General features: G+C 40.4%; 1 protein-coding gene across 6 annotated transcripts in view; it reads right to left on the bottom strand.

The window, feature by feature from the left end:
• The window catches only part of espn (espin), a 39,697-nt gene extending 15,732 nt beyond the window's left edge, over positions 1 to 23,965 (bottom strand). The window contains exons 1-10 of one of the 6 annotated variants that reach the window (XM_061736511.1): positions 23,018 to 23,965; positions 20,540 to 20,733; positions 13,595 to 13,781; positions 12,808 to 12,990; positions 11,869 to 12,000; positions 9,797 to 10,049; positions 8,769 to 9,058; positions 5,185 to 5,346; positions 2,037 to 2,259; positions 1,275 to 1,328 (exon numbers count right to left, since the gene is read on the bottom strand). In XM_061736511.1, coding sequence (XP_061592495.1) covers positions 1,275 to 1,328; positions 2,037 to 2,259; positions 5,185 to 5,346; positions 8,769 to 9,058; positions 9,797 to 10,049; positions 11,869 to 12,000; positions 12,808 to 12,990; positions 13,595 to 13,781; positions 20,540 to 20,733; positions 23,018 to 23,320 — 1,981 coding nt within the window. In that variant the 5' untranslated portion in view covers positions 23,321 to 23,965. The remainder of the gene's footprint in view (positions 1 to 1,274; positions 1,329 to 2,036; positions 2,260 to 5,184; positions 5,347 to 8,768; positions 9,059 to 9,796; positions 10,050 to 11,868; positions 12,001 to 12,807; positions 12,991 to 13,594; positions 13,782 to 20,539; positions 20,734 to 23,017) is intronic. The other 5 variants (XM_061736507.1, XM_061736508.1, XM_061736509.1 and 2 more) reach the window with 5 other exon arrangements.
• Between the last annotated feature and the right edge of the window lie 800 nt (positions 23,966 to 24,765).

Genomic DNA, 24,765 nt, shown 5'->3' with positions numbered 1-24,765 from the left:
AGTACTTCAGAAATAAAGGCGCTTGTAGGGCTGGGGATCGATTCAAATGTCAAGAATCGATTCGATTCCGATTCTTAAGATTCAGAATTGATTATCAAGATTTGATTCGATCCGATTCGATTCCGATATTGATTTGGGTTAGTGTTATTAAAACAGTTTTTTGAGCTGTTGCATGAATTATATGACTGTAGTTATGCAAAATATTACTACTAGTATTATATTGAGATTAAACAGCAAGTATTGGCAGCTAATGATGCTGTAAGGACCAATTACCTCCCAGAATGCTGATAGAACTGCTTTCAGTAACATCATGTGGGTCAGAATTACCAAACAGATCCAGGGAGGAAACAGAGACGGATGAAATCGGTTTTATTTTTTCCCACATTCCGTTTTTTATTTGTTCCATTTTCGGTCTATTTTGGTTTTTAATTTTTGGGCATTTGGTTTTTAGCCTTTTTTGCAAATGTAACCCCAAGACAGTATATAAAGTAATGAAATATAGACAATTTATGCAATTATAACCTAACACTTTAATGTTTTCATACCTTTAAACATATTTAAAGGCAAAAACATGGCACCAGTTATTCTCGTGTCCAACAAAATATTCCTTTTTTGGGGATAAACAAAAAAATTACCAAAAGTTGTAATGTAATGATGAAAAAGAAAATACATAAATAAATAAAATGAAAAAATTATAACCCCCCCTCCCCCCAAAAAAAAAATTTTTAAAAATCGATCTTTAGACATATGAATCGATTTTGAGGAATTAATATGAGAATCAATTTAGAATTGGGATATCGATTTTTTCAACACAGGCCTAGGCGCTTGATATATTATTTTGTGAGAAAAGAAAAACATTAATCATTGAGTAGTTAAAAAAATAGTTTAAAACTTGTATGATGGTCTGTGGCAGGTTTTGTGTTTATTACTGAAAGAAGATGTAAAATAGAGCATAATTAATTATTTAAAATGGCCAGGGTGTACCTGTGCTCCAGCAGACCCCTGTAACCCCAAACAGGAAGAAGTGGGTATAGATAATTGATGGATGGATGAATGAATGAATAATTAGAGAAGAAGCAAGTGTGTTGAAGAATAACACAGATAACTGTTTTTACTCTGACTTTTTCACTGACAATCATGTTGTTTTGCAACCGAAAATTTAAATGCTGCTTTTTTATGTGTTTCAGTGTTACTCACTTTATTCTGTGAATCTTAAATGTATCCAACATTGTTAACTTACTGAGTGGACAGACTGACTCTACGTCTGTACTTACTCTTTATCTGTCTAAGCAGTCCTCCTTCTGCCTGAGTGGCAGAGATATGCCCAACTTCACAGAGCAGCAGAGAGGACAGGCCACGGGAGACAAAAGAGGAAAAAGAACACAACGAAGACAAACAAGTGGAAAGGAAAAGTGACAGAAGCTGCACGTTAACAGGTGAGTAACAGACAGAAGGATTATTAGGGCAAAGAACCCGAAGAAAGGTTCATCAACTGTGGTAAGTGTAGGATCTTTTCAATTCATCAAAGTGTGTTGAGGGAGCTCAATAATTATTTGAAGGTAATCATGACCAGTGATTGTATTATTGTCTTTGTATGAAGCTTATATCTTTTTCAGAGCACACAGCAGCCTTGTAGAGTAAATTTACAACCGCATCAGAAATACATCACGTTCCACAACAGTTAAAACTTTCTGGAGCGAGAGCAGAGTAATCGCTGTGAGACTGCATCATCTAGGACACAGGGAGGCACTTAAGGAAATAGCTGAACACTAAACCAGAACTCAGGGTAACTGTAACCCTGCATCATTAATTTATAATCTAGTATTTAGATTGCGAGGGTTGGACACAACTAATCTTTATCCAGGGCGATTACGCTGCTCTCGTTACCACGGGTTCTCTGCTTTCTTTGAATAAATCTATAACAAAGAATTCACAATAGATGACCAGAAAAGAAATAAAGAAATAAAGTAGGAAATCTCAGATGAATGAGAAGTATGTAAGAAGAAAAAAAAAAGAAAACGTGCGGGGGCACTCACTTCCTGACGAGGAAGATGGGCGTCTCTGATTGGAGGTGGCGTTGTACTGGTAGGTTGGCGTCTCTGGAGGGAGTGGAGGAGGCGGAGGGGGTGTTGGCAGGGGATTGCTCAAAGGAGGTGGAGGTGGAGGCGGAGGGGGTGGGGGCGGTGCCGACTCCTGCGTGGTGCCATTTTCAGAGCTGGGGGTGGGACTCTCGGCGGGCTCCTCCAATAAAACCGAATCCTGGTAGAAATAACAAGAAGGGGAGGAGGAGACAGACGCTGTCAATCATTTGGCTCTTGTAAACTTGACCTGCTCTGCAGGGTTTGCTCAGCAACTACACTCCTCACGCTACACCGGCAGATCTTTGCTCACTGGGGCGAGGGATGGAATGGGCGGCCCATTTATCGCCTAATCTCAATCAGTTCTTGGAGTTTTAGCCTTAAGTTATCATAGTATAAATACAATAATACAAATACTCTTTGGCCTACTTGTACAGGCTTTAAGGTGCAGAGGTGTCAAGTAACGAAGTAAAAATACTTCGTGACCTTACTTAAATAGAAATTTTGGTTATGTATACTTACATTTTAAAAACAGCCTCGTTACTCTATTTCATTTCGGCCTTTAAAAAAAAACTATACAGTTAAATTGCACCATCCGGATAGAGTGAATTTGGTTGTGGTTGTTTCAGATGTTCTTGTCCAGTTTTGTTCTTACATCCGTTGCTCTCAGATTCCTGCAACTAAACTTAGATGTACATTCCAATAAAGGTTAGGATAAATGATAACATGCCTCTGAAGTTTGACTTTTTGCACCATTACAATACTTATAGGCAACTAGTCATCATATCTTCTGCTCTCTGAAACACATGTTAATGCTCAATAGTACACATATATGGTTCTTTAATATATTTGCATTATACTAAGATGCATTCATTTTCAATGGCTTTTGTCCTTAATGGCTTTTTCCCCCCTTACATTACTTTTACTTTTATACTTTAAGTAGTTTTGAAACCAGTACTTTTATACTTTTACTTGAGTAAAAAACTTGAGTTGATACTTCAACTTCTACAGGAGTATTTTTAAACTCTAGTATCTATACCTGAGTAATAAATGTGAATACTTTTGACACCTCTGTTAAGGGTGGGACGCTAAACTCGTTCACACTGGACAAAGTCAGCGTTGAATTCCTGCCCAGGGGCTGCTGACGGAGACAGATGTACGCGCCCCTCGTAGATATGTTCTCCCTCTGCTTCCTGCAGTCTCTAATCAACTCATAAAGACACAATGGCCTTTTACTAATGACACAGCTAATATGACCTAATCCCATAGGGGGAATCTCTGAAGGGGCAAACAAAAGGAAAGAAAACCATCTGTCCCTGCAAGTGATAGTCTTGCACGCGCCCGGCACGCCCCCAAAGCGTGGCACAACTGCTGTGGGCAAATTAATGGACCGTGACATTTAATTCTCGCCCTTCCCCTCCTTTGCTCTTCAGACGCGTGCTCATCATTGTTGCCCCTCTACTTTCTAAAAGTCCCAGGAGAGTTAGGCGGGGGGCCACGGACAGATGGGCGCTGGCGGCACGTGCCGGTCCCGCCGATGAGCCCGTCCATCTGCTGGGGTCCTCTGGGAGGAGGAGGGGCCCCACTGACGCCCTAATTGGCTCAATGTGGATTATAGCATGTTCCGCCCCAGACACCCCCTCCTCTCCTGACACCCGTGAGCTTTTAAGGACACCTCTCCTGGGACACTGGTGAGAGTCTAACCGCCTCCGTTCATTCAGTCCTTACTGGCTGTGAAGGCATGTAGACCAAACAGGTGGTTTAACTGGGAATTTAGGGAACAAGGAGATTTTTTTTCTTGAATAAATAAGGCCATGTCAAAGCATTAAAAATGTTTATCTAAAATATATATGGCCAAGATAACTCCTTTTCTTTTCAACATTTGTTGTTTTCCACATACAGGACTGTCTCAGAAAATTAGAATATTGTGATAAAGTTCTTTATTTTCTGTAATGCAATTAAAAAAACAAAAATGTCACACATTCTGGATTCATTACAAATCAACTGAAATATTGCAAGCCTTTTATTATTGTAATATTGCTGATTATGGCTTACAGTTTAAGATTAAGATTCTCAGAATATTCTAAATTTTTGAGATAGGATGTTTGAGTTTTTTTAAGCTGTAAGCCATAATCAGCAATATTACAATAATAAAAGGCTTGTAATATTTCAGTTGATTTGTAATGAATCCCGAATGTATGACATTTTTGTTTTTGTAATTGCATTACAGAAAATCACAATATTCAAATTTTCTGAGACGGTCCTGTATATTAAGCTCAGACACAGGTAAAGCACACAGTGACCCCAGAAATAATATTTTACTGAATACGTCTGAATAAAAGGAACTCTATTTAAGCACAAGCTTTTGTGTTCATCAATTAAAAGACCTACTACTCAAATTTGACTTTTTGTTATCTTTACATGCATGTAATGTTTTTTGAAGTCGTAGGTCTGATAAGAAACAAGATTGTTTAGAATTTAGATGAAATGCATTCTATTTTTAGGCTTGGGGCAGTTTTCCTTTCCATTTCATGTCTGTTTGTTGTCAGCATCCTGCTGAGCGGTCTCCTGTCAGGGAGAACGTTGTGAGTTTGTTCCATTATAGCTGCGCAGACAGTTTACACAATGGGGTGGAGGTTTAAGAGGCAATGGAAATGAGGGGGTAGTTTGCATCAGGTGGAAGACAAAAGCTCAAGAGCACAGAAGATTACAGTGGTAATGCTCAAGCAAATAGTGCAGTCAGTCTTGTAACCTAACGCCAGCACACGATGGCCTCGCCCAGCAACGCTGCATCCAACAACCCCACCTTACAGTACACAGAGCGGGGATGCCCACAGAGGGCTGGGCACTGCATCCGGGGCACCGTAAATGTCCCTTCTACTAACAAAAAACAGCTTGTACACTACTTTAAAATTATATAATTATGTAGTTGTGAAAACAAAATGAAATACTATCACCTGCTCACCTAAAAAATTAGTTCCAGCAGAAAGAAAATTATGAGAAAGTTTGTGTCCATGATTATTATAAGATATTAACTGTTCACACATTTTTTCAAATTGTAGTACAATGAGAACTTTTGGGTAATTTTATTAGAGGTGGGACTTGCCTCCTCGTTGGGCGACATGCCTTTGCTCCAAAGGGGCTCGGCCGCGTCGTTGCCCAGAGTCTTGTAGTAGTCCCCAGTGCTGGGCTGCTTGCTAAAGCTCCTCGACTTCCTGTTTGAATCCACCCGGCGCAGGTTATCTTGGTCTTCTCTGGGCGTCAGCTGCTTCAGAGTTTCAAAAACAGAGAAATAAATGTTAGTAGAATATGAAGTTCTTTGCTTAAATCTGTGTAAAATCCTCCACGTATATTATCAAGAGTGCGGCTTATACTATGCATTTGAAAGAAATCTAGCAAATTAAATAAAAGGAAATTAGAAGTTGCTGGCAGTAAATTGCAAAAATATATAACCGCTGATATTTTGAAAATACTTCAATGTGCAGGAAGTAGTTTTAAAATGGCCAAAGAACAACCCACTGCAAACAACATATTTACTCTCCTTTACTGGCAGATTAGCTCTCTCGTGTGACCAAAGCAGCTTTGTTTGAATAAAACAACAAGGCATTAAACTAGTTCATAAAGAAAAACAAAAAAACGAAACAATAACTGGCATCTATGTTTCATCAAAAATCAGGAGGGCCGAAAGACCCAAATGCATTTTTATACTAAAATAAAAGAGAGCTTATTGTGGTCAGACAGTATTCACCATTGCTGTTGTTATATGTGATAGACTTGAAATGTTTCAGATTACATCAGTGGAAATCCTTCTCTTTCATTTTCTGCAGTCCTTAAAACTAATTCTCTTTTTTTCTCCCGTCAGTGTGTGGATGTATTTTACTAATGCAAAAAGCTTTGAATTTGCATTAAGAACTAGACTCCAAACGTAACTCTAAATTTAAACTTTGCAATTCCTACGTACTACTTTACACAAATGTACAACAAAGGGGATAAATAGACGAGGGAACAGGCCATTTTAACTACATTAAATTCAAAATCTTCTCTTTACTGGCAGATGCATGAAAACACATGTAACCTATTCAAAGCAAAATGTCATTTTGCCTTTCAAATCCGGGACTTCGGCATCAGATTTGTATTCATTTACATCTTAATGTTTGCAGGCAGCGTGACTTCTCACAAAAGGCGGAGCAGTATATCAAACGTCTCAATGTCTGACATAAATCTAAGCAGGAATTATTGTCAGCTGACCCCTGACCCACCCTCCTCTGTGGTTTCATGTTCTGAGTTCTCCTAAGCCTCTTTAATTGTGTTGACTCATGTCTGCTGTCAAAGAGATGGTCCCTGAGCACTCATCAGGTGGGACGGTAATGTGAGCAGGGAGTGCTGCAGATGGTGTGTCATCCTCCAGGGAGGTGGATCAACAATAGCAAATGTACAAAGCAATTCGGCTGCCCCCTCCTCTCCTCTCACACATGCAGACATACACCCGTTCCCCCTTTTATGCATACCTGTATGTCAGCGTAAACTCATATGTTTTTATTTTTGCATGTATATAACACTGGTCTTCCAGTTTTTATGGTGTGCATGACTCAATAAAGTTATTTGGCTGTTTTTTTGTTTGAAACTGATCCTCGCATTTGCATGTGCTCTCATGCACAGGGCAAATCGGGTCATAAAATAACGTGGGCTTAAAGTTTGTAAAAAGTCACTAAGACTAACTAACTTGTTAAAAGTCTAACACAACAACATTTTTAACCATGAAAAAAGGCATTCCTATTCAATGTCCACCCTTGCAAAAGCTCCACAACCTGTAGATTTGCTATTAATATTGTTTAATCCGCAACACAAGCTTCTATTTGTCCCCTTTTGCCATTTGTAAAACCTTTCTCTTTTCCGTGCCTTACCTTAGTGGTGAGAATCCAGTCTCACAGCTCCTCTGTGGTCCGTACAGAGCAGCATCCACAAAATCCAGAGGAGCAGAGAGAGTAGCTGTCACCAGATCCAGAGCCGCTTCGCCTTCACTCTGCTCAGCGCTACACCTGTCACTCTACCTGCCCTCTCACTTTACCCACAGGCCTCATCAATAACCTATTGGGCCAGCACAGCAGTGGCAGTGATGTCACCACCAACCCGTAGACCAACCACTCCCCAGCCCTGCCCAGTTCCTCTTATGCAAAACACCCATGTATTGCCCTGACCGTGGGCGGAAGCACGCAAATCCTCCGGGCTTTAGGATTATTACAATATTCCAGCCTTTCTGTGGCCCCAATTAACAGGAAAAAACTCAAGAATGATATTAATCGTGAGGGAAATATCAAAGTCCGTGTTTTTTTTAGAGGTGCCGCAGTCCAGGGAAAAAAATAAATAAATCTAGGAGGCAAAGAGGTCATTGTTTGAAAGCTCCATCCACAATAAACATTTGAATTCAGTCAAATCACAGGAAAAAAAGATGATTAAACACCTGAAACTATCTTCACCTAAAGGTTCATTCCGCATATTTACAAGACTTGTCTATCTGTGAATCAACAGCAAACCTGGAAATGATTACATAATTTACAGTCGTCTCCCTATTGGGTGCCTTGTGAGGGCTTTTGTGCACACATTTGTCCGTGTGCGCTGACTTTTATTCAATTGTTAATGAGGGCTATTCCTGGGCTGGTCACCTGCGCACAATTAGCAACACTAATTTAAACCTCTTTGCCGTCTCTTTGCTGATCGACTGACTTTCCTTAAGGTGAAAATGTTGAGCACAGACGGGCTTGAACCAGACAGATCCAGATGTGCATTTTGACCGGAACGCTACAAGATGGAAACGGCTTTCCAAACAGCAATTTTATTCACTTCCACTGGTAAAAAAAATGAATATGTAGCTCTCGTAAGCTAATAAACTATGAGTGAGCAGAAGCATGCAGCCATGTAGTAACAATCAGGAAATACATTTTTCATTAGGTGAGAGTGAGCCATCAGATTAGATATCTCTGTTGTTATTGTTCCAGTTGTACCGGACAGACTCATTTGTATCTCATGTATATCTCAATTGGAATTAAACCTAAACCAATCTTGGATACGACACTAAACCACGAGAAGCAGCACGGAGACTAATGTTGATGTCAACCTCAATCGCTGCTTCTGGTCAGCTCTTTAAATGCTTTTGAGTGATCCGAGGCCAGATCAATTACTCAGATTAAGATCAAACCCATCACATTAGGCTTTGTCTGTGTCAACCCAGAGGCCTGTCACACTAACGAGCCTCTTCTGTGGCCCCGTTAGCCGTGCTAACACAATAACATCATTGTAGGCTTCCAGACAAGGCACATTATCACACTGACGAGCTGCAGCTCAACTGATGTGACACACAAGGGAAAGTAACCACTAATTGCCAATTTATTTTTAAGCATCCTGTTATTCTTGCCTCTGAAGTATTGCCTTGCGTCATGTGTCAGCTTCCCTATGACATTCTTGATTTCCAAAAAGCAGAGGAAGGCATTTTTTGGAAACACTTGTAACATCTCCAGAAACCTTGTTGATGTGTATTTCGTTTAGTTTTTTTTTTGCAAACAGTGACCCTGACAACAGATGTAATCGCTGGTCATTTTAAAGTGATCTCCATTGAGATCAGAAAATGTTTGCACACGTCTGAAGTGTTCTTGATAAGATTTGTACTTCTCAAAGGAGGAGCCTTTCTCGTACCTCATTGTTTTTGTCGTTGTTATCCACGCGCCGTAAGTTGCTTTTCACCTTCAGGAACTCAGCTGACGTGGGCTCGTGAGGCGGCACGGGAGGCGGGTAGCCCGGCGGCGGCGGCGGGGGCTGTGAGGGGGGCTGTGGGGGAGGCGGTGGTGGGTAACACGGAGGTGGCGGCGGCGGTTTGCAGGCGGATTCGGCGGGTGTCTCGCTCTTCTTGGGCGCCTCGGTTCTGATGTCTGGGTTCAGCATGTCCATATACGCCTGCATGTCCGAAATGGCCGACTCTGATGCACCTGTGGCACAGACGCAGCCGTGAAGCAAAAACAGGCATTTAATGAAAGAAAACAAGGAGAAAACTCAGAATTTACTAATTTCAGTCTCTCGTAGACAGTTTTGAGGAGACTACCAAATGTGCTTGTGCACCTTTATTTAAAACAAAGTGGTGACACACAGGCCACTACGGTGCAGCACCAGTATAGACGCATGTTTAAATGTTTAAATGACTTTAGGACAGCAAAACCTGTGTCAGCCATCATGTTGACTGTAAAAATGAAATCAAATATGTTTCTAAGTGTGTAAAATGAAAAGGTATGAAAAGGAGATGTGTCTCCATCACTGGAGTTAAATTCTGGAATGATGCCAACATAAATTTAAAAACATGTCATTCTTTTGTTGTATTTAAGAAAATGGTTTGTAAAGCTATTTTTGAAGCTTATAAGTGCAATTGACCATCTGTAAATGTTTCTTTGCTTTTCTATTGTTTCTTTGCCTTTTGTTGTTTCTTTGCTTTTCTATTCTCTTTTTGGTTTTCTGGAGGTCGGTAGTCAAAAATAGAAAGTTGGTACTATAGGATAGGCTTTTATAAGCATTTTGCTTCAGCCTATGCCTTTTCAGTTATTGTTCAACACATTTTTTTGGTTTTGTATGAAATGTTAATGCTGTGTACAATGTTTTTTTGGTGTTGTTTTGTGTTGAAATGACTGAATAAACTTCATTCATTCATTCATTCATTCATTCAAATAACTCTATACCTTGTGCAACTGTATTGAGTTGAGAGGGCGGGCCCCGAGTCGTCGTCAGGCTGCTCCTCTTCTCCCCGGTGCTGGACTGGCTGGAGCTGGCTGAGTTGTAGTTGGACAAGGAGCTCGACGGGGAACCGATGTCGAAGTGTGCCGCCTGGCTGGCAGGGGGCATGGTGGTGTTGGGGGACGAGAGGCCGGAGTCTGGCTGCTTGTACTCCAGGTCTGTCGAGGGGTCTCTCGACAAAACGCGATGCTCCACACTCTGTTAGAGGATACAGCTCATAAAGTCACCTCATATGTGTTAGTATTCACAAACATTAGTAGTCATTCAATGCATAGCTTAGTATTTACACGTTACTTGATTCAAAGACAAAGTCTTACGATACATGATTAGTTCATCAGTTCATGAATCCTAATACCTCTTAGTCTCTGGTGTCTTACTTGAAGAGAAAACCATTACGACTTTAATTACTGCTCAGTTATAAAACCCCTGGCAGCATGTCAGGGAGTCTCCCGGGCCTTTCTCCTTTCCCACAACACAGGCCTCATGTGGCCGAATATCCCTCAGGAGAAAGAGTGCAAGAGAAAGGAAATATGTTTCCCAGGCACCAGAGAGATCAGTGCGGAGCAGTTATTGTTATTCCCAAATACTCTGGGACTTCAATGTACAGTGACCATGGAGGCAAATGCACTTAGTGTTAGCAGCTGCAATCATTAGCAGAGAAAAACTACAATCTATCAAGGCACGAGCAGATTCAGTGACAGTTATTTGTGACTGAAATGAATAAATAAATGTATTTTTTGGGGGACCAAATAGATAATCTGCAAAATATAAGCCAAATATTTTGGATTCAATTACACAATACCATCTGGGAAGTTTTTTGTCAGGATGAACCTCTTTAAAATTGAGTTTATAAATAAGTAGTATAAAAAATAATAATTAGCAAACTGACTTATATGATGCCGTCATCAGTTTCGACTACTTCTGGACCATGTGGTCACTACAGGGACTGTACAAAGTTACGCTAAGTCACGTCTCCTAAAAATGAAAATCCAAAAAGAGGTCATGCAAACTGATGAACTGTAGATGAACCGGAAACGTGGGAAAGCCCCTCCGATGCATCCCGCAAACAAAAACCGCTCTATGTAACAACGCTCATGTTCCGGCTGTTAGAAACAAGCTTATCTCATTCATTTCTAAGTTTTTATTACACGTCTTAGTAAAGGTACAACCTGCGTGCAAAGAAGTTGTATACTTGTTGGGAACATTAAGCTGATGCAATTTTATGCAAAACTTTGCGACAGGCAGAGCACACGCCTAAACCTCCCTCTCTGTGTGTTTTAAACATTAACACCAGCCACATTTACTCAGGTCTTTACAGGACTGGCCTTTGCTTCCATACGTGGAACAACTGAAGATTGAACTGCGGGCAAAGAAAATATGAAATCTCGCTCTAATTAAATTTAGTAATAGATTTGTATTTTCTATTTATTAGCCTCAATAATAATATAAGACATTTTTCAAGCATAGAGTATCAATTTTGAATTGAACTGAATTGAAGTACTTTATCAATCCCTAAGCAAAATGAAAATGTTGCTGTGTATAACTGACCAAAAGCAAATGTAAAATAAAGATAAAAATGTAACAAATAAAGAGGCTGGTGGATCATTTTCACTCTAAAGCTGTCCCTCTCATTGTTATCTTATAAAATGTAACGACAGTGACACAAGAACTAGATTGATTATGAGTTGGAGAGATGGTGATAGCAGACGGCTGCCAAAACCACTATGGGCAAGAAGAACTAAAAATGGAAATGCAAAACAATTGGACACAAACACATGTATATGAATCTATATAACCATTCATATTTGACAAATACTGTCTAAGATTACAGCTGTGGTGGTCAGCGTTTTCAGGCTGCCAGCCTCATAGATGAAACTCGTATTTTATGTACTCTGTCAGTTTATAGCCTTTTAGTGTTTATGTAATGACAAATAATAATAAACACAGCTGAAAGCAGTGAAAGTTTAACACAAATGTCACTTCCTACTCAACCTCCCATGTTGGCGAGAGATCTTACCATGTTCTCCACTGTCCGCAGGTATTTGGCGCACTGTGATTGACCATTGTATTCGGCCAGGTCTGCTGCCGTGAAGCCGTCCTGGTCTCGGATGCCCAGGTCAACGCCGTTGACCACAAGGATCTGACAGCACTGGAGAGCAAACAGCAAGTGTCAGACATAAAATAAAGGGAATTACAGTATGAAACAATAAGCAGCAATTAAACCAATATACACAAACATGAATCAGTTGCCCACCTGGGCTTCCAGACTTCTTGTTTTTTCCTCTGAACATTTTGCTGTCATTATTTTTTGGTTAAATAAAGGTCATTGTTAACCACTGCTGCCACCCTTCTCTCTTGCATTTGTGTCCTCTGTCATAGCATTATTAACATCATATAGCTGACTGGGTGAAGACGTAAACTATTTCTTGTTTTTTTTCATGATTTTTACATGAAACAAGAATGAAGCATCAAAAGCAAACCTGCAAAGTGTTTAAAGCATCTGGCATCAGTAGGAAAACCTGTTGTTTTGCTTTATTGGCACATTTTACTTCTTAAAAAAGCCTTTTCCAGTCAGGTCGAGTTACAGTTAAATTTCCTATCCTTCGTGGTCAATGCACAGTTTTCTCCAAACGCTGGGCCAGGGCTTTAGAAACTGTATGACCAACCATAACTATTAGTCAAAGCAGTGGGTTGGGGAGGTGGTAAAAAACAATAAGCGAGACGGCTTTCATTCAAAACAGATGGCTGCCAAAACCCCTATGGGCAAGAATCACAACAACTGCGCATGGAATTTTGAATATTTGCTTTTCATAATGGTTCTCTCAGCCTGCCGTCTTCTGAAATTGCCCCTTTAATTAGAAAATATTCATGAAAATGACAAATTTGTTAAACTAAAATGTACTCACTGAACACTACATCTATCACGAGAGTAAGATCTGTATAAGACACTACTTACTTCCAGTTCGCCGTTCTCCGAAGCGTCGTGGAGGGGCGTCCCTCCCCAGTTGTCGGTGACGATCTCTCCTCCATGCAGCAGCAGCCAGCTGAGCACCTTAGCGTGGCCGCGACTGGCTGCAAAGTGCATGGCCGTGGCTCCATCGCTGTCCCTGTCTGTCAGGCTGATCTCTGTGAAGCTCATCTACACGAGGGAGGATAAGGACACTACTCTTTCAGACAGATTACAACTCCTTTTGGGGTAAATGTGGACATTTACTCCCTACCACGGTGAAACACGGCCGCAGGCACATTTTTCAATATACAGGACTGTCTCAGAAAATTAGAATATTGTGATAGAGTCCTTTATTTTCTGTAATGCAATTAAAAAAACAAAAATATCATACATTCTGGATTCATTACAAATCAACTGAAATATTGCAAGCCTTTTATTATTTCAATATTGCTGATTATGGCTTACAGTTTAAGATTAAGATTCCCAGAATATTCAAATTTTTTGAGATAGGATATTTGACTTTTCTTAAGCTGTAAGCCATGATCAGCAATATTAAAATAATAAAAGGCTTGCAATATTTCAGTTGATTTTTAATGAATCCAGAATGTATGACATTTTTGCATTACAGAAAATAAAGGACTTTATCACAATATTCTAATTTTCTGAGACAGTCCTGTAGATGATAAACCGCACAATTTCAAGTTCAGGGTTTTAAAAAGTCATTTTTTTTATCCATGAGTCAATAAATTCATAGCATTGATTTGATGTACAGTGTCCTAACAGTCCGTCATACCAGCCAGACAATGACGGTGTTGTGGCCCATCTGAGCCGCAGCATGCAGAGCTGTCATCCCGTCGTTGGCTCTGATGCTCGGATCTGCCCCACAATCCTTGACCAGGTACTGGACGACCTCCAGGTGGCCCTCCTGGCAGGCCAGGTAGAGCGGTGTGGCACCATTCTTAGTCTGGGAGTTGACAACACTGTTGGTAAATAAAACCGCAAAGTAGTTAAGAATCTTGGATGGAGTCAAAATAGACCAGATTGGTGAGGCTATTTTTAAAATCGGTTCAACTGGGACTCTATATTTAACAGTACTTTAACCCAAACAGGACCGGCTGGTTCAACTAACGTTACCTCCACATCAGAGGAGGAAAACTCTGGTTCTGTTTCTGAGTGGGGGTGTGTGGGTTACTACGATGGCGTATGACAATAATGCACCAAGTAGATGGAGTCTAAAATGCAGCACTTTTGTTAAATGTATTCCATCTAACTCAATAACCAATACAATAACCAGCAGGTGATTTGTCGAACATTTATTATAGTTAATAATATAGAAACATTGAACTTAGGGTGAAGCCTCTTCATGCCTTTGCCCTCCATTTAAGAGATAATCTTGGCTCTGTGTTCATATACTGAACATGCTTGTTTATTTGTCACAGAGCTTAATAAATCTAAATACAGATGACTGTTGTCCAAGCTAAATTATTTTTTATAAATAGTTGGCAGCGCTGCTGTGTCTGCTGATGTGATGATGTTTAGAAACCACATTATATCTGCTTTGCTCCAATATTTAAATCTATTTCAGTGAAAACCACCTGAAAGTAACACATTTTTCCAACATGTAAATACTATTTTAGACTTTATCTAAAGAAGTGGATATGTGGGAATAATCCCCCAAAACACAACAGGCAACTGTAAGAGCATAGCATGGGCTTGTCAGTGTCATGTGTTATTCTAAGAGTAGACAGCAGTGATGCCGAGCCAAATCCCACTCTCCTTTATGTCCGAGGCCCTTAACCAAACCTCCAGGGAAAAACCTCGTCCAGTGCACCCATCCCTCGTTGTCCCAGATCTTCTCCGTCACAGTAGGAGGTCACGGAGTGAACAAGAGCTTCACCACTAAATCCCATAAGGTCGTGCTTTATTTGGACTCTGACAAACGAGCAACGAGTCTCTTAAGAGGATTATCAATCCACGAGCTTTACCCGACTTGGTATGTGCTTAACGAAGAGTTGTCAGTGGGCAAGATGAACGGAGAAGGTAAAGGGGAGGAGTAGAGGAGGACGAGTGAAATGAGGGTAAATGCTCCCGCAGATTAGACATTAACCTGCCTGGCTTTGTTTGAATGAATGTGGCTCTTCGCTTACAATTGTGCAGATATTACGCTGAACGACAAAAAAACAACCTGTGAAAATGCAAAAGCATTTGGCATATATATTTGACTTTTGAGGGAAATCCTGGAAGTCCAGTTGGACGATTGAGCAATAAGTTCCAGGTAAAAAAAATTTGACACTAAATATTTATAAATAATAATAAGAAGCAATCTGTGTTTGTCACCAAGAAAGGGACAGAGAAATAAATTATGCATGAAGCCAAAGTGGACTTCCGTACTGCACACGTTAGTCTTTCAAGGAAATACATTTACTTTGTCACAAAACTTTGTGACAGATAGGGGTTCCAGGCGGGACGCCATCAGAAGAAAAGTACACACACAACCATTTCCACAACTTCTTTCAGTCGAGATGCTCACATTTGTTACATTTGGAGAACAAATGTAGATTTTAGAGGTTTGTCAAGAAAGTGGCACAAGACATGCAATATGTGTCTTGTTCTGCTCTGATGAGCATTTTATCTCAGTGGTTGAAAGTCTGCTGTTACCACGGTAACAAATACACCAAGGTCATCTTCATTACAAGGAAAGTGATTGATGTCACACTAACGGTTTTCTTGCATGTTAGACTTTTGACCAACTCTGTGGTTTTCTTCCACTTTATGGGCTAACATACATACTTTATTTAAATGTCTGATAATGTAGACGTGACTACGTAAAATACTTCTATATTTCATGATTTTGTTGAAGGACAGGTCTTGACAGCTGACGCTCAAAGCAAGAAGAAAAAAAAGGTAAGTAAGTAAGTAAAGTACCGAATAGGATCAGACGTCGAAAAACTACTTTGTGTTTATTCAAATTACATGAATGAATCCCTTTGCTTTAAAATCCCTTTGATACAGCTCCACACTTTGTCTTGTTTCATTTTGAAGTATCCAAGCATATGTAAATTATTGAGTTGACCATTTCACACACATAATGTAAGCCTTGGACTTGATTAAGAATGGTTCCCAAGTACAGATTATGAAAAGTGCCTAACGATATGAATGATTCTTAATTTATGTCATGTATGCCACTAGTATCATACAGTACACTGGCAGAACTGCTCACCTATGCTGTTTCTTGCTTAATTTGCTTTGGATATGTCTTGCAGCATGTAAAAATCAGTACAAGTACGTGTTAAGAAGATTAAAACTCTCTCTCATTACTGAAATGACCTATCGGCCACAGACGTAGTGGACTGAAAAGACAGGAGGTATTTGGTTATATTCTACAGTATAATATTAATTCAGAATTAAGATGCTATAGACTAAATGAGTAAAGAAGCCTTGAGCGGCAGCAAAAATATGCCAAACTTATGCAAAATTAGGCATAAAACAGCCATAAAGATATTATAATTGAAAATATAAGATATTAAACAAAGGCCATGCAAAACTGCTACAAACTGACAGAGAATGACAAACGCAGCACAAAAGTTAGACAGTAAACCAAGGAAGAAGAGAAGAAAAACTGTCAAACTATAATACAAAATGATCACAGTGGAGAAAAAAGAAGGACAGAGTCAAAGTGTTATACATAATTAAGATGCAAAATGTTGAAAGAGAGAGACATAATGATGCAAAACATTTGCAATTTACTTGATTTTTGGGGGTTAACAAAGCAAGTTAATGTCACAGCTACTGTATATGGTTTATAGTTGTTTAGCGTCTTATTGAGTTTAAAGGTTTTGTTTCTTGGTAGAAAGACGGAAAATATTTACACGTCTGTTGTTTTATAATCCCTTCAGAGTTCCCATACCCTAAAGCATCTCAGCATGGCATGTTCCATTGCATTTTGGAGGTTTACACTTGTTGTTGAAAGGCAAAGCTGAAAGGGGCTTTAATCCAACTTGTACCAATAAGTTATTAAGAAGATTAAAATCAAGGAATGAAAGCGCTGCTCAGCGGCTGGCTCAGTTGAACTCTCAGCTATTTACCCCTTTCTCTCTTTATGTCTTAACACACTGCTTAACAGCTTCAAATACGACAAATCAAAGTCTATTTCCGAATTAATGTGGCACACAATAGCAGCCGGTGGGCTTTAAAGGACAGAACTAAATCTCAAAAGTGCTCCTTGTCCTCAAAACGGATTTGAACTCTTTGAATTTGGGTAGTTTTATTGTTGTTTGCTCTTATTTATGTTGGCGTATTGTGACTTTCTTTCTAATTCATTACAACATCAGATCAGAGTTATATGGATTTCTATACACAACAAAATAAGTGATAAGATTAAGGCAAAACAAGAAATTAAATGATTTACAGAGTGTAGATTGCGTAGATTCAGACAGGTGGCTTTCTTGATTGTGTTGATGCAGAAATGTGCCATTTTTGAGTTTATGCTGGTTTTGCCAAAGATCTTAATCTGTACTAATTGATTACATAACCTGTCTGCTGCCTCTCTCTCTCTCTCTCTCTCTCTCTCTCTCTCTCTCTCTCTCTCTCTCTCTCTCTCTCTCTCGCTCTCTTGCTTTCTCTCGCTCCCGGTCCCTTTCACCGTTTCTCATTCATTCCCTCCTTTGTGTATCAAAGCTATCAGCACAGGCACAGCACATTAGGCCCTTTGTTTTGGTTTACTGGGATGGATTGATGAATGAGCCACCAATTCAGATCTGGTTCATAAATCTAACAAACTAGAGTATCTGGAAACAAAGATGCAACTGCGCTCCCTCCCTCCTGTACACACACAAAAACTGGTTACATAAACACTGCAGCTGCTTCACAGCGAGACCTTTACCGTGTATGAAAAGAGTACTTATGTACTGTGTACATTCGTGACTTTTTTTTCCATCAGGCTACGTGTCTCCAACTCATTTGTCAATGCTAGAGAGGCATCCTATGACATAGAGCCAAACTAAATATTTTGTGATAATGAATAAGGAGGAAGCATCATCAGCCTTTTTTTTCTTTTGCTTTCAGTTGCTTTAAGCCATGTTTATAGTTTAAAATCTGTCCTTGGACGTACTTTCACCCGCTGCAGTTATACTCAACATGCTGCACAGTCATTGCATGATTGTTACTAAAGTGACAGCGTACCAAAAGTGACAGGTTATCCTTGTGATTTCACAGGAACAACAATTTATGAACCTTCCAACTGCCTCTTAAAATACACTGATGCATGTTTGCTCCGTGTAATAAAGAAGGCTATCTCGCCGCTGCAAAGTTCTCTTCCAAACAATGCCTGAGGCTGGTGACTAAAAAGCAACCCGTCTATTCAAATGGATTTGTTTTCCTCATTATCTTATCAGCAGTTGGTGTGACTGTGGGTCGCCGTGGAGATGGTGGTAAACAGCCGTGGCGGGAGGGGCGGTGCGGAGGAGTGAATGGGGCCAAGCTATCAGGAGGCTACCATGTCCCCAAGGATCATTAAATTTTCAGCAGGTATACACCTGTCTGGGGTGCAACCACACAATATTGGAGGTGCAGGGCACGAGGATAGCTGCTTTATCCTGTAGAGGTCATCAATGTCAAAACAACTGAAAACAAAAGGCTGCTTATCAACAGAGCCTTAATCACTTTTCTTCGTCTTAATGGGGGAAGCCAGGCATTACATTTTATCACTGTAGTAGTGACAAGGACAGATAAACATTCACCTTAATGGTTAATGCATTTTCTGTATTCATTTATAACCAAAAAAGAATGCAATTATTCTGTTTAAATCAATGCCAAATGGAAAACCAAGCCATGCACCAACAATAAGGTTTGTCTGAGTGAAAATTTAGCGCGTCAGTCAAACTGTGAGTGTTGTAATACCACGACAAACATAAAAGACAAAGAACTTTCTAATAATTACAACTGGATGTATTAAGCATCATAACAGTGTTTATCAATCATCATGATCATAATCATTTGGGGAAGATTTACATCATCAGCTTTATTTGCTTTGCACCTGTTCCAGTTTGTTTTGGTGTTACTTTGCAACTGTAGGTGTTCACTTTCAGTGGTAAGTTAGCGCCTCAGTGGTGTAGACACTTTTGCTACCTGGCCCTGGCCCAAATGTATTTACTTTCCATTTCAGAGGGGAACATTTTGAATACTGGATAAACACACAAACAATCAGAGAAACGAAGCATCTGACGTAGACAAAGTAGCAACCAGACTATCAACAAGAAAACTTCCAAAATGGCATGCGGCGGAGTAGGAGCACCAGAGCAAGACTGCTGTTGGTTTTGCAATAAAAATAGTGGTTGAATAGGCAATTGTTGAATAATGGCTATTGGACACTCCTCTATGAATCATCACATAAAGCCTGCATCCAGCTTGTTGCAGTTGGTGTGGTACATTCTCTACTGGTGCAAATGGCTGTGAATGGGAGGGGCAGCAGAGCCATTTCATGAGAGACAGTTTCGCAAAGCTGATGGATATGGCTGTGCAGGCTACATACAGGCTTTTATGTAAAGCCTGTATGCGGTCGTCAAGGCTACATACAGGCTTCATGTAAAGCCATGGACTCTCTGTCTGCCTCTGAACTGAACGCTTTTCCACTACATTGTGATATTTTGCAACCCAAATGCTTACTTTAAAAAACATTTTGAATAAAAGAAGGAATAAAGAGTTAGTTAATAAAATAAGCGTTCTAACACTGAATATTCACAACAACGGTCCAAAATCCCACACACCTCTTGATGTGGCCTCACAGAGAAGTTGCTTCGTATGAATTTCACTTTCTCCCATCACACAGTGGAAGTATCAGCAATGCAGTGTGATGTATTTCACCGGGATGTCGCTGCAGGAGCGTGTTTCAGACCACTTTACATGGACTTCATAAACCACACAGAGACTGGAGAACGAGCAGCAAAAGTAAAAAAGAGGGACGGCAGTGCTTGTTGACGACGGACGGAGTAATGCTGGACATGTTATTGTGAAGGAGCGTCTCTGCAGCCCGGAAAAAATAATGACTCCATTCAATTCAAAAGGTTTGTTTTCTTAGTTTTCCAAAATAGTATTTCAACATAAACTATTCAGAAAATAAAAATGTAATAAATAAACGTAGGACTCTTTCGGTTTCTGTCTTAAAATGTTTGTTAAGCAACATTGTTGATCAATGTCAGGCTGAAATCAGTCTGAAACCTGAACATTAGCTGGTACTGTCTGTTTTAATTACAAAGGATGACAAAACTCACTGTGGTTGATCACATTTTTCTAAATAAAAATTCAAAATCAAATGTAGGCTGCTGGTCTGAGAGAGAACTGGAGAGTGTGCATCCTAATTTTGTTTTGTAAAACTGATTTCCATAGCAAGAAAACACTTAAAGGTACCAACACCAAAGACAATGATGAAAATACTGATCCAGGCCAGTAAAGGGATGAACTAGTATCCCAAAAGTCCCAGTCACTGCAACTGTCTGCAGTGCTCCATTTAAGTCTCCAAACTCTAATTATATGTGGGAGTTCATCTTGTTACTACACACAGAACATAATTATATGCATCTAAGGATTAATATGTGTGCACTTTTGTTTCTTGGTATGAATTGCTTCTCAGTGATGAATGCATATCAGACCAGGCAATGTCTCACTTGAAAAAGATTTGTGAGGATATTAGATTCAGCTGTATATAACATTGTTAGTGCCAACAAGGCTGTGTCGCTCTTACTTTGGGCTGTGCCCCAGTAACAATCGGAGCGAGGGCATGTCTCCCTTGGCAGAGGCATAATGAAGAGGTAAGGCGCCTGAATCCGTGGAGGCCTCTGGCTCCACGTCGCCACTCTTCAGCAGCCAGTCGGTGATCTCATGGTGGCTGAAACGGGACGCGAGGTGGAGGACGGTAGCACCAGAGCTGTCCCTGTCCTGGATATCAAACAATGACAGCAGAGGTTAAATAAGCTGGTTTGTAATTACACATTTTCTTTATTTTGACAACCATGAGTGACAACCAAAGTAGTTTGATAGTAAAGGTTATATCGAGAGGTTACAGGGTCAAACTGTGACTAAAACTGAGAAGTTATTGGTTTGAAGAGTGTTCCAAAAAGGAAATAGACACATAGCCTGAGAATCCAAATGAATCTACGACCTTATGTTTTGTTCGCCGTAGCATCAAACATCTGGCCCTCCTTCCATTCAAACTAATTTCCACCTGGACTTACCTGAGTCAGAACAAGCATGAACACTTGAGCAACATGGGCCAGCTTTGATTCAGCAACACAGGTGTTTCTATTGTAGCTTTGTGAGGTGTCCAAAGTTATTTTGGTCTAATTTCACCCTTGGAAGTTGAAAAATGGCTGTTCCAGACGAGTTCTCTTTTGCTCATTTATTGGACATTGCCAAGCCACACAAACCACAGAAGTCATGCGAGCATGCAAATTTGTGTCAGCGAGTGGTGTCGCCTACGGCTTCTTTACGAATAAATAAAGACTTTTAGTTGCCGCTGACCGTCACAGCCTACAGTGTTAATAAAACATTTCCAAACTTCTGACTCTTGTTATATGAGTTATAATGATTGGTCACTGAGTAAAAAAGGTTTTAAGTAACCTAAAGGTTTTTACAACACTCTCATCCAACAATTTCTTTACAGTGGAATGGGTTTCTGGCTTTCATTTCCTGACATGTGTTTGTGAAAAACTTTTATTTACTTAACACAGCTGATGCTCTTTGGACAGATGTGCATTAATACGTGCGTCATTTCACCAGAGACTCTATCTGCTGCTCTGAGAAGTGGAGCTGCACAAATGATCATCTTTAACATGAGATAAAGTCAGATTGCCGAATAAATTCAGAAATATCTTGCACCATCCCTCTAAGATTTTATTTAGCTGTTGCTCACTGCATGGTCACTTCATCAGCCACCAGGAAAGCCTACACGAGTCTAAACATCAACTCCAAGCTATGCATCAACTCAGAACCATGTGGGATCTCTTTTGGTTGTGAACAAACACCAAAAAAGTATCCTCATAACACATTTAGAGGTCGTGTACTGGAGTTTGAAGAACCAAAATGGTCACAATAGTTTTGCACAAGCTTCGAAGATCACCAGTGTGAACTGGGTCAGAGCTTATATCAAGACTCCTTTAAACCACATGCTCCAAGTATTGCAGGGTGAGAATTATTCCCATTCACCAGGGACACATGAGTAATGAAGTCAGCGTGAGGTTTTAATCCATCATGTGACAGGTTCAACCAATACAGCACCAAATGTTTATCCAGCTATCACATCATCCTGTTATATATTTGTATTTGTGACCCCTACAACTCACTGTATCTGCTTTTTTATGGTACATTGCATTTGCAAATCATGCTTTGCATACCTCATTGCCATGGTAACTTAAGGCAGTGCAGCAAAGTGAATTTTAACCCGAACGGAAAGTCTAACTTCAGTGTACTTCCACATTTCTGGAGCTGACAGAATGTAATTATTACTTAGTTGTTCAATTAGTAGTAAGTAGTCCAATTTCTTTCTCAAATACTCCTAGGCAGTACTGGAGTTGAGGGGGGATGAGGGGGGACGGCATCCCCCCTGAAATAAAAACGGTCAAAATCATCCCCCCTGTAAAACTGCCATCCCCCCTTTCCATCCCATATGTCATTTCATCAATGAATGTGGTTTTACTGCTATTTCAACATTTAGAGTCATCACCAGAAAAAAAACACCAGGAAAATAACTTATTTGACAATTTTCTCCTGTTTCAAGTAAATTTTCATTTGAAATAAGTAGGAAAATCTGCCAGTGGGACAAGATATATCTTCTCATTACAAGCAATACAATCTTGTTCCACATGCAGATTTTTCTACTTATTTTAAGTGAAAATACTTGAAACAGGTGAAAATTGTTGTTTTTTCCAGTGATGAGTCTTGTTTTAAGTGTAAGGAGATTTTTTTTTACTAAAATGAGGATTACCAAAACATACCAAACCCACAACTGAATAAAGGCTGATTTATGGTCTGCGTTACACCAACAAAGAGCCTACGGCGTATAGGCACTGCGTCGATTTAACGCAGAACCATAATTCAGGCGTGAGGGTCCTCCTGTAGGAGTGAAATACTTTGGCTATAGTGTCATGTTTAGGTTTCATGTCTTCCTGATCAGTTATCCAAATAGTTTTATACTGACATTCCCAGGAAGAAACGGCTCACTCACCTCTGGCCGACACCCCCCCTGGCTCAGCAGCCACTGCAGGCAGGCCAGGTTGCCGGTGGCCGCCGCGTCGTGCGCCGGGCTCGCCCCGTTGTTGGCCAGGCAGTTCCCCGGCAGTCCGGCTTCCTCTACCAGGAAGCGCAGGCAGGCCAGCCTGCCGGCCCGGGCTGCGTGGTGGACGGGCGAGGCTCCCAGCGCGTCCTTCACGTCCCCGTTGAGCGCTTGTTCCGCTAATTGCACTTTGAGAGCCTGCACGTCGCCCTGCCTGGCGGCGAGCAGCGCCCTGTCGCCCTCCACCACCACCATCACTGCTGCTGCTGATGCTGATGATGATGCTGATGATGCTGCGTCTTCCCTCACTTACTACGTTGACCCCGATTTAGTAAACCATTGTATTTCACGACACCTCAGATCATGCCAGTCACCAGGTTAGTGTCTTTGGTTGGGGGGTGGGGGGGAATTACCGCTCCATGGAGTTTCACAGGCCGATGGTCAAAAGCAAAATACTCCCAGAAGCGGAACAGCGTTTAAATATTAAAATAAGACTCATCAAGTTCATCATTAGAGCCCAACTGAACTGACCTCTGTTTTTACGCGACGGCGTGCAGCTCAGTTATGCGTCTATTCTGCGGGATCCTCCGTCCTGGACACCTGTTGCAAACTTTCTTCCACCCAGAAATCAATTTAGTCAAATCTATTTACCTTTTTTTCTGTCGCTGCCTGGTATTGTTTTGTCGCATTATGGGCCCCGGAGAATATTTGGTGGTGTTTTTCTTCCTATAGCAGATGGCGACATGGGACTCAGCACCTGTTAAATAATCCAGCAGGGGGAGGATCGCTGAGCCTGTTGCAAATTGCTGCTAGCTGGAAATCGGCTCAGACATTAAAGGAGCAGAGCCCGCAACCTGCTGGAAAGTCCCAGTGTCCAGCCAGCAGAGAAAGTTATACAAGCGGTGGGTGTTGATTAAATAGCTACAGACCCACATCTAACTTTAAAAAAATGCGCCTGTCGTGTTTACATGCAACTTCACCTGCATCAAGTTTTACAACTGGGATCAGCATCTCTGAATATCTGGAGTTTGGGAGCTGTGGAGTTCCATCTAGTGGCATCACGTTAAACTGTACTTGTGTCTTATTGTAATCCTTGTTTATTTGTATAATAAGGATCGGGAGTATTGCCACAAGCTCTAAACAATTTGCCACACGTGTCGTTTTTTCCTTTTTCTAGATATTGATTATTACCCAGTGACTCATGACATATTTAACCTATTGTTCTCTAAAAATAGAAAATGTTAATTATTTTACAGCATTTCATTGCATATTAAGAAAATTTATGTTGGTGTAGACTCTCATCCAGGTCCCTTTTACTCTCAACGGCTGTTTCACCATCTATCCTGAAGACTTTGTCAGTTCAAAGGGGCACCAAGAAATGTTCAGAACAGAAGTTGACATTGTCTTCATGAGTAAAAGAAAAGGAGGTCTTGCTGCCTTGTTTTAAGCCTTTAAGAGTTCAGAAAGTATTTAATGAATCGTAAAATAAATGATAATGGTTTCTAGAGCATCACTGATACAGCACAAATTAGAACATAAACCTTAAGAGCTGGTGATCAGTCGGTATAAATATTTTAAATTAATTCATTCTTTTTAATACGTGAATCAAATGTGCTTAAATGTGATCTGCTACATTAGATTAAGATTTGTTTCCTCTATTAAAATTCAGAGGGCAGAAACAGTTATATTTATTCCTAATT

Source organism: Cololabis saira, chromosome 12, assembly GCF_033807715.1.
Source record: "Cololabis saira isolate AMF1-May2022 chromosome 12, fColSai1.1, whole genome shotgun sequence".
Classification (NCBI taxonomy): Eukaryota; Metazoa; Chordata; class Actinopteri; order Beloniformes; family Belonidae; genus Cololabis; species Cololabis saira.
This window is presented reverse-complemented; position numbering and strand designations above follow the sequence as displayed.